Below are 9,722 nucleotides of genomic sequence, written 5' to 3'. Positions count from 1 at the left end.
AAAAAACGACCATGTATAGTAAGGCGTTTTTAGCCGAAAAAAACGACCATGTATAGTAAGGCGTTTTTAGCCAACAAAAAAAAACGACCATGTATCGTAAGGCTTTTTTTTTTCTGGAAAAAACGACCATGTATAGTAAAGCGTTTTGGGCCGAAAAAAACGAAATATTATAATAAGGCGTTTTTGGATGAAAAAAAACGACCATGTATAGTAAGGCGTTTTTTGCCGAAAAAAACGACCATGTATATAGTCAGGCGTTTTTTGCCGAAAAATACAACCATGTTTAATAAGGCGTTTTTAGCCGAAAAAAACGACCATGTATAGTAAGGCGTTTTGGGCCCAAAAAAATGACATATTATACTAAGGCGTTTTGGGCCGAAAAAAACGACATATTATAATTAGGTGTTTTTGGATGAAAAAAACGACCATGTATCGTAAGGCCTTTTTAGCCGAAAGAAACGACCATCTATAGTAAGGCTTTTTTTTTTCTGGAAAAAACGACCATGTATAGTCAGGCGTTTTGGGCCGAAAAAAATGACATATTATGACAAGGCGTTTTTGGATGATAAAAACGACCATGTATAGTAAGGCTTTTTTTTTCTGGAAAAAACGACCATGTATCGTAAGGTGTTTTTTGCCGAAAAAAATGACCATGTATAGTAAGGCGTTTTTCGCTGAAAAAATTGACAATGTATGTCGAGCTACATGTCTTCCTGGTTCCCGCTCTACTTTTCCCGCCGTCTCCGATCAGTTCCGATGATGATCACATGATCACTTCGGGCCAATTTGACATACAGTGTGTCAAAGAAAGGGTTCGCTGATTGCCCCTAAAAATAAAGATGTGCCCTTCCTTTGGCAGCAATGATTTGAACACCAGCTCAGTGATATGTGGCTTTCTGTATACATTTGCAGAAAAAGAAATATGAAATTGTTAATATTTGGACACACAATGCTCTCCAAACGATCATTTTCTGTATATGGCCTTAAGTGGAAAATGTTTGGAACCCCTTTGGAGTTGTCACGTCAAAGTATGATCAAAGCAATTATAAGGGTGCCCCTTTACCGTCAAACTGATACTGGATGATGTTGTTGAAGGCCTCCAGGAGGAAAAAAACAAGATGGTGGTTCTGGACGGCAGAGAACAGGAACCAACTAGTGGAGAAGGCCTCCAGCAGGTGGAGCAGCTTATTGGCCGCTACCATGGAAAGACTTTTCAGATATGGTGACACTGAGGGGGGAAAAAAAAAAATTGAATTTTTCAAACTATTTTGATAGAAGGGGCTCCAAAATCCATAACAATGAGGCGAATGAATCACCGTTCACCACAATGGTGAGCAGGCAGTCAAAGAGGGGCTGTAAACGCTGGTGGCCCGTGGTGATAATCTTATGGAAGACCTGCAAAAACAAACAGAGCGACAGCTGGTTGGCTCTCACGGGTAGGGAAAAGGATCGCCTGGTCTCCATGGCGACACGCTCGGTCCTCTCACCACGATCAGTAGGTCGGCGTGAGTGCCCGTGAACACCGGGATGTCCATGGGCACATGGAGGGCGTAGGGTTTGTTCAGGCGCACGCCGAAGTTCCTCTCGCCGCTCAGCAGCAGCAGGATGAACACGCCGATGTGCATGAGGCCCACACGGGCTGCAGGCACACACACAAAAAAAAATATATATATGTTGCAAAGACAACTTGGAAATGCCGGGAGAGCGGACACACATGAGAATACTTACACTGGTCAGCTCGGGCATCATTAAGGTAGAAGAGGATTGGAACCAGAATATCCAGTACGTCGCTACTCTTGAGGACGAAAAAGAGGAATTTCTGGGACGGGAACACAAAAGGAGGTGACTTTTAATTTTGCTCAGCTCACATGAAATGTTCATTTATTAGTTTCAAATCATTCCAGTGTGTCTGAAAAAGGGAATTCATCTTGAAAATAGCTTTCGTTTCCATACGAAGAAATGCGTGGTTCACTTCTCTTCAATCACTGAACTAATATTTACTTGAAGGCTATAAAGCCCTGTTTGCGGGGATGGCTTCACATCGATGTTGAATGGAGTAAGTAGCAGATGGTGGCAAAAAAAATGAGAAAAGATCAAAATCCTAATGATGTCATATCCTCTCAAATCCTTATGAACATCTTTTATGTCATATGTTGTCATACAACAAATGTTTCTTAGAACCTTATTGAAGTCGCAGAGCTTCCAGAAGAGTACCAGGAGCTCCTGGTGAAACTGGATCTTTTTGGTGGAATTAGGCAGGTACGTTTGAGTCAAAGGGTTGGTGAGGAGACGAGCCAATCCTTTCAGTACAAAATCAAAATCCTGGATAAAACACAAACAGAACCTTCAGGGACAAGATCCTCAAGTAACCTTCACTGACATTGTCCGGGCCATACTTCCTCTCTGTGAATCCTCGACAAATAATTCACAAACAAGTTTTCGGGGCCGGTGGACTGCACACACAGAGAGGGGAATCATTATTCAAGCGAATCATCACCACTCAAACAGACGGCGGCGGTCTTCGTTCGCAAAACCTCGTGTTCTTCCACGCTGGACGGAGAAGACGGGCAGTGGGAAGGCCCTCCGTCATGCTCCAGGGTGACAATGAGGATCTGCACGGCCTGCTCCACCAGCTGCTCACGGTAGTCGGAGAAGAGCAGGTGGTTGTACGGGATGCCGTAGCCCACCGGGTCGTAGGCGCTCACCACGTTGAGCAGCGAGGTGAACAGCGGCAAAGCATGGCTGCGGGAAAGAAATAACACAGTCAAAAGTGGCGGCCAATGAAACTTAAACAATAGTGATAGCATAGCATATGCTATCACTATTGAACAACATGAACAACTCCCTTTTTTTGCCGTTTCTGTGCTCCAAAGCCATATGTGATATTAAAATATTTCTGGAGCAGCATCTCGGTTGCAAGGAACCATGTTGAAGTCAGCGGAGGAGTTTCATTTAGTCAGGCCGTAGCCTTGTCTAATAGTCTAAAGTCTTTAAGCTATGTTGTTAGATATATAATGAATGTAATTATGGCTACTATATCCGCAACATGACAGTAGGTGGATTAAGTCATGCCAGTGAAGGGCCAAGTAGCTTATGCTTGGCCCGCTACTTGCATATAAGCATTAGAGCACACACACAAACACACAGAGCATCCGTTGGTTTACCGATTCTCAGTGGAGCAGAAGAAGGTCACCCAGGGGTTGAGGATGTGGTTGTCGGTGGACGCTGGCAGGTACATGACCTCGGAGAAGCAGGTGAGCAGCAACCTCAGCAACTCGGTGCTGACCGGCATCAAATCCAAACGACGGACACAAATAAGTCAAAAGTGAACCCAACAAGATGAGAGTAAAGACCAAGCGGAAGTCGAGCTGACCGATTTAAATCATGGATGTAGTTGAGAGGTGGGGACTGCGCGAAGCCCACTCCAGCTTCCCAGATGTATTCACAGCTGTCGATGGCGTGCAAGTTCTCCACCGAGTCCTGCAACATACGTCAGCCAAAAATGAGATGTGACTTGCAATCGCTCAATTTTTCGTTTGTTTTCATTAAAATTGCTCTGAAAACAAAATTTAGAGGCCGAAAATGAATAAATAAAACACTGGACATTTTTTCTGCATATTTGATTTGCCGATATAGCGACCAATCACAACAAGTAAGACATTGGTTTTCACCCATATACGAAGTAACGACAAACTAATGCTTCACGATAAAAAGCGGGATTCAAAATGGATGCTTGCAAACGTTACTTGTAAACATTACGAGCCCCGAATCTGCCGAAGACAAGTCCGGACACCCCCTGCCCCCCCAGAATTTTTTTATGGATTTGGAACAATATAAAATAGGTCCATTTTGACTGGAAAAAAGCGGAATTCCGCCAAAAAGTGGAAAAATCTCATCCCTGCCTAAACATCTCTCAGTGATGTCATCAGTGCGTGTGATTTACTTGGGGGGATGTTTTTTTTTTCTTTTGTAATTTTTATTTGTTTATGTTTTTTAAATTTATTTCAGACAAAGTTTTATATTTACATCCACCCCAGATTGTAAACCTGGCTCGATCAGACCAGCAGCGGCTTCATTTGGGGCAGGTGCCACAACAGCTCCCAGCGCTGCTCATTGAGAACATCGTGCTTTCACCACACAGACTCCAAAAGTCTCCAAGAACACCAGAAAAAGTCGCTAGATTGTTAGTAGTCACATTTTTTAAAAAAAAATAGTCGCTCGAGATCATCTGAATACTCACTAAATATAGCGTCAAAGTCGCTGAGTTTGGCAGCACTGACTTGCTGTCACGTCATTTAAAAAAAAAAGCAAAAAAAAAAAAAACCCGCATTGTCTCGTGCATTTGTGTAATTTGTTGTCTGTCTTATGTTCAGCTCGATGCGGTTGATGCAGGCCACAATTATGTAGCCCTTTGGTAGGACGAGTGCCACAAAACATGCTGTCATTTATGATTTATTTACAACTGTACTTCATTTCAAAGAAAATTTCTCCAGTCCCAAGTGTTCGGTCTTGTGAATATATATGTTACTCAGCTGTTTTCTGAAGCTGAGACACAAGTGGTCGGTACCCGAGCCCTGTGAGCAACCGCGATGACATTTTCGGTCAACAGAAATGACAAAATGGCCGCCCGCTGAGATGGCCACAAACGGCTGGGTTTGACCACTTAACTCATATTCCACAAATGTAATATTAATCAGAATGCCATTTTTTTTGGACCAGTGGGGCTGCATAGGGAGTTGAGATAGGCTTCAGCACACCCGCGAACCTCATGAGGATAAGCGGATTAGAAAAAGGATGGATGGATGGTTGGATGCTAGAAATGCTCAAACAATCGCGTTCCTGTTATCGTGTTGTATTTTTGTTTTATCTTGAAACAGCGTACCCCTAATAGGTCCTGGTACTCGCTGCGCAGAAAATAAACGCCTGCGGCCACTTCATAAGCAAATCACTTCTTTGCAGCATCAAGTGTATTTTTGTCAGGGGCGACCTCGGGCAGGAGTCAGGAAGTGGAAAAGAAAGCAGGAGGAGGGAGGTGACTTCCACATCTGAGACCGTGACATTGTTCGGAAGCAATGATCCGTGACGCAGTTTCCAAAAAGTCCGGCAAAGCTAGCAATCTGCATGTTGTGTTTACCTTATAACACAGGGTGGCTAAATTAGAAGGGGACTCCTCTCGTAGAGCCCGGATCTCTGCAGCTGGAACCAGAGCAAAGACATCCTGGACTGTGGTGGTGCTGTCCGCCCAGAACTGGTCCCAGAAGGCATCATCCGTGGCTTCCACTGGCTGCAAAACAACATTAGCAATTGTTAAATAAACAGAAATCTAGAAATCGGTGTGGCTTGCCAGTGCACTGTGTATCTATTGTGTAGCCTGCCCGGCGAGTGATGACGACAATGTAAACACGATGCACCTGCCGCATCCATGTCAACGCCGTGCAACTTTGATTTAACCAGGCCATTATTTTGTCGAAATATGTTGCATGACAGCAGATGACATTATCATCACGCTGGTAACGTAACGTATTTCCATTTCCGTGAATACGGTCTCTCAATCGAAGAAACGCCAAATGATAATTTTACATGGTTAAATGCAACAAGGGGACAGTGTGTTGTGAACGCCTTGCCTGATTATGTGCTCGTCGCTTACATTTCCAACAATCGTCTAACCTGCGTTTTTGTTGTCAGCTGAATAACTGCTTTCCTGAAGTTCAGTTTTGAGTCGGTACTGCCCATTGTCGATTTTCTATCTTTAAATCAATGATAATAATACGAGGTGCGCTGATGCCGCTGAGGATTCTTCTTAATCACCCCTCCGTGCTTTGGCTTGAGTCATAGGAAAAAGGGGCGGGGTTCTGTTTTGCTATTTTCACGATGGTTGATCATTGGTTGATCACTTCCGTGTTTCGAATGACGTCAAAAAGAGATTTGTTTTGAAAATGTCCCCCATTTGTTATAAATTCAGATTCAGAAAACTTTATTCATCCCCATGGGGTAATTGGGGTAATAAATGTTACGGTAGTGTAAGTGTAGTTCAATCTGTATTAATTACGATGAATTGTTTATATAAAATTAATAAAATTGGTAGAAGAGCGACGGGTGCGTTTCATGCGGATGCTTTTGTAAACAGCGACATCTTTCGGATATAGTTTTCTCAGTCACCCTTAAATGCTAATAAATTCAACGTTAAACAGCGCCCTTCACGTCTTAAATCAATATAAAAGTTCAGACAAAGTGGTATAAAATTGATTAGATTAGTAGTCAATGGTGCCTTCCAGTCAATCCGCCAATGTGCTAAATCAATCATTGTATGAAATGCTTTTTGAAAAATACAGAAAATACGCCAAAAATGATAAACGACCATAAGTGATGTTTTTGTGTGCTATTTTGTGTTATTCTCTGAAAGAAACCCAAAACGTAAGACACAAAACGGAGATGCCATTTTTCCAATATGACTTGAATGCGTCAGTAAAGGTCTCCGCGCAGGCGCAGTGTGATGTAAACACAAACGCAGCGGCTGGCCATGGTTGCGAACGACGTGTATTAGCTTGTTGGATTTCAACACGAAAAGCTTTTTAGTTCGATCTCGTTCTTCAGATGTGTGGATATTAAAACGCTGCGAAGAAAGGCATTTAAAACGTGTTTTAACATATTCACTTTAGGTGGCTACTTTTCGCTTATCAGCGCAAAGGCTAACGTTGTTAGCTTGTGAGTGACGAAGACGAAAAAGAGCTTGTGATACACTATTTAGCCATTACGTGATGTAAAATATCAGCGAATTTGCATATGCACACCGATATATATATATATACTTTATTGTTTCTCTCTCGTAGCAATGGCTAATTTCATCACCTAAAACCCAATTGGGGATCCAGATAGATAAACTGACAAATGCAAGCTAACTGCTAGCGAAGTTATAGGACAGAGACGGAGATCCTCAAAGGAATTCATTGACTTTGATGCATTTATGGTCATCACATGTTGACTGAAAGCAGGTGAGTGAGTCCTTCGGCGCTAAAGTAATTAATAGAAGCTCATGTGTTTGCGTGTCCAGTCATTCGTGTAAGCATTGATCAGCAAGTGATAAGGAAAAGTGCAGAATCAATATGAACGTCATTCCCTTCACATTCACAGACAGATACGTGTAATCTATAAAGCTGATGTTTAAGGGTAGCGAATTGAGGACTTGAAAAGCTCTTGTGTAATATTTTTAGTGTCACCCTATGGATCTGGCATCTGTAAAGCTGGTGTTAATGTATTTTAGCATACTGAGTTCATAGAACTGTTGGTGTATGTTTGTTTGTTCCACAGGAAAAGGCAGCACAGTGGTGGTGATGAGAGCGGCCACCTGGTTCCTCAAGCCAAACGGCCGAACCAATCTCACCCGCTCTCCCCCGAGCCGGGACGGGATGCCTGGGATTCAGAGGTACACTTAAAAATTGACTCTCTACTAAAGCTGGCCACATGCACACCAGTTCTTTTATCCGTGAGGGACATCAAATGTGAAAAGGAAAAAAAATGGGCAGAGACGAAAGGCTCAGTAGCTGTGACACAACTGTTGCATAATGCATACCGGATTGACAAGGTACATTTTGTTTCAGTGGTCCAACAGCTCCAGCAGCAGCAGTCTGGAGCACACGTCGGGCTGCTCCAGCGGCAGCCGCTGCGCTGTGGGACCTTGTAGCCCCCTCAGCTGCGGTGACTCGTGCGACCCGCCCGCCTGCTATCTGCACATCAACCGCATCCTGAGGGAGGCGCATTTCCAGAGCCTGCAAAGCCGCTGCCAAACGCGAGAGACGCGGCTGTGACCTCGCGATATTTCCTGATCAGATATCAGGGAGGGAAAAGAATCAGCAATAATTTAAGAACCGGGACCAAACTCATGCTAAAATTGGACTGCCAAAATGACAAGTTTAGGACTTTGACTCGTTTACGATTTTGGGGTGGTTCTGAAGTCTCAGGGAGGTCGTGGTTGAGAACTTTTCTGTCCTTTCTCCATTGTAGTTAGGTCCAAAACACTGATGGAAAGTCCCAAGTTGCACCTTTCATAGCGGCTTCTTTTAACTTCTTCTTCCTGTTCGGTGAAGAAAACGACTACTAAACAAGTAAAAATGCTCATTGCAGCCCTTCATGAGTTTCTGTGCCTGTCCATTCAGGGCTGTTGATCCGAAAAGCCAGGAGAAAGCTCAGCTTTTCTTTCCATCAGCATTTTCTCTTCTTTTTCCTCTTGAATTTAGTTGTGTCCATGAACTTAAAATGACATTGTTCTTGTAAATCATTTCAAAATAAAACATTTTGGGGGGGTGTTTTTAAAAAATATATATATTTTCTGTTTTGATATCTATGGACCGATCCTTTTTTTTGAGGTTTTCTTTCCTACATCCAAACTCTAATCGGCAACTGTCTTGGTCCTCACAGTCTCGCTTAATGAACGACTGGAGATGCATTGAGCGCCTCACTAATGAGCTCTGACCTGTGTGTCAGGCAGGAGCAGCCAAAGACTTTAATTAGCACACCGCGCGTCCTTGTCTCACCCGCACAATAACAGATCTCGCGTATTCGTGCGACCCACGTCACCATGGTTACCCCACAGCCGCGGCTAGGCTGGTCCCCATTAGCGTGCCTGCCCATGATTGATGCTAAATTAGAGATGACGAATGAGCGGATGATAATTCGGCATGAGGCATTGCTCTGATTCATGACTGTGTTACTGTACGAGAGACGGCCTCGTTAGTATTGCACAGAGTCAAGTAAGGCATTCATGTTGGTGCTTGTTATTGTTTGAGGAATGCAACCCCCAGTGGACCTTTGGAAAGAAATAGTGCTATTATCTAGGATGACATTGGAACAGCAAACCCTTGTATACAGGTACTGTAATAATACATATTAAGTCAAACTTGGCACAATTATACACATTATAGCAATAATAGATGAAGAAAATCAAACACATTTTCCTGAAAAAAAAAACATTCTTATTTTACAAAAATAAAGTCATATTTAAAGGAAAGATTATAGGTCCCCATAGTCAATGGGGGGAAAGCCTAGATTTTACAAAAATAAAGTCAGATTCTTAAAAGCACCTCACTCTGAATTTTTGATGAAGAGCGAGAGAAAGGCATATTCACAAATGTCATCAAAATTATGTATTTATTCTTGGAGTATTATACTCCTCCCTTCTCCAAGAATAACAACTTTGGTGTCAATTAAGAATACATATATGCTGAAAATACGATTTGGAAAAAAACAAAACAAAACTGGTCATTCATACTCGTCACAATTTTAGTATTTTGTTATCAGGACCTTCAACCTTGACTCTCATAATATCAATTGTTAGGTTGTAATTGGACTCCTCCTTGGTAGTTAGCTCGCATTTTTTTTCGTTAAATGCGATTGGAACAAAGTAAAACGAAAAACGTCAACTACACACAAGTTTACAAATAAATTACCAACAATCAATGAGTCCACCCTTCCATCCAAAAATTGAAGAGGCGGACAAGGATAAAAAATGCTCGAAAAGCTCAGCAGGGGGCAGCACAACCTGCCTCGTTTTGACAAATTCAGCAGACGATGTGGAAGATAGTCACTTTCATAATCTCTCCCAAACACACACAAACACACATTTATGAACATATATGGACACACACACACACGCACACACACACAAACACACACACACTTACTATGCAGCACACAGATATGAAGGTGTGCGGTGATGAATGACTCAA

The 9,722-nt window shown here is 42.7% G+C and overlaps 3 protein-coding genes across 3 annotated transcripts in view; 1 reads left to right on the top strand and 2 right to left on the bottom strand.

The window, feature by feature from the left end:
• The window catches only part of LOC109521425 (protein HID1-like), a 17,737-nt gene extending 14,233 nt beyond the window's left edge, over window positions 1-3,504 (bottom strand). The window contains exons 1-9 of the mRNA XM_019879247.1: window positions 3,374-3,504; window positions 3,165-3,281; window positions 2,535-2,742; window positions 2,397-2,453; window positions 2,182-2,322; window positions 1,729-1,819; window positions 1,488-1,639; window positions 1,317-1,395; window positions 1,064-1,228 (exon numbers count right to left, since the gene is read on the bottom strand). Of these exons, the coding sequence (XP_019734806.1) occupies window positions 1,064-1,228; window positions 1,317-1,395; window positions 1,488-1,639; window positions 1,729-1,819; window positions 2,182-2,322; window positions 2,397-2,453; window positions 2,535-2,742; window positions 3,165-3,281; window positions 3,374-3,489 (1,126 nt within the window). The 5' untranslated portion in view covers window positions 3,490-3,504. The remainder of the gene's footprint in view (window positions 1-1,063; window positions 1,229-1,316; window positions 1,396-1,487; window positions 1,640-1,728; window positions 1,820-2,181; window positions 2,323-2,396; window positions 2,454-2,534; window positions 2,743-3,164; window positions 3,282-3,373) is intronic.
• Window positions 3,505-4,984: 1,480 nt separating this feature from the next.
• LOC109521441 (protein HID1-like) lies at window positions 4,985-5,842 on the bottom strand. Its single transcript, XM_019879266.1, has 2 exons — window positions 5,668-5,842; window positions 4,985-5,284 (listed from the first exon to the last, which is right to left on the bottom strand). Exons 1-2 carry the CDS (start codon window positions 5,731-5,733, stop codon window positions 5,000-5,002), a joined length of 351 nt encoding a protein of 116 aa, XP_019734825.1. The 5' UTR covers window positions 5,734-5,842; the 3' UTR covers window positions 4,985-4,999.
• Window positions 5,843-6,468: 626 nt separating this feature from the next.
• LOC109521462 (protein FAM104A) lies at window positions 6,469-8,126 on the top strand. The gene is made up of 3 exons (XM_019879295.1): window positions 6,469-6,992; window positions 7,309-7,423; window positions 7,599-8,126. Exons 1-3 carry the CDS (start codon window positions 6,976-6,978, stop codon window positions 7,803-7,805), a joined length of 339 nt encoding a protein of 112 aa, XP_019734854.1. The 5' UTR covers window positions 6,469-6,975; the 3' UTR covers window positions 7,806-8,126.
• The last annotated feature ends 1,596 nt before the right edge of the window (window positions 8,127-9,722 follow it).

The sequence above is a fragment of the Hippocampus comes genome, unplaced genomic scaffold (assembly GCF_001891065.2).
Source record: "Hippocampus comes isolate QL1 unplaced genomic scaffold, H_comes_QL1_v1.1 scaffold366, whole genome shotgun sequence".
Taxonomy (NCBI): domain Eukaryota; kingdom Metazoa; phylum Chordata; class Actinopteri; order Syngnathiformes; family Syngnathidae; genus Hippocampus; species Hippocampus comes.
The sequence above is the reverse complement of the archived record's forward strand: the minus strand, read 5'-3'. Positions and strand labels throughout refer to the sequence as shown.

What these genes read in the sequence shown, in the direction of transcription:
- LOC109521441 (XM_019879266.1), bottom strand. Translation starts at nt 5,733, where the DNA reads ATGGGCAGTACCGACTCAAAACTGAACTTCAGGAAAGCAGTTATTCAG. An exon ending in AGCTGACAACAAAAACGCAG is followed by an intron (nt 5,285 to 5,667) that starts GTTAGACGATTG and finishes GTTGTTTTGCAG; the next exon opens with CCAGTGGAAGCCACGGATGA.
- LOC109521462 (XM_019879295.1), top strand. An exon ending in GGGATGCCTGGGATTCAGAG is followed by an intron (nt 7,424 to 7,598) that starts GTACACTTAAAA and finishes ATTTTGTTTCAG; the next exon opens with TGGTCCAACAGCTCCAGCAG.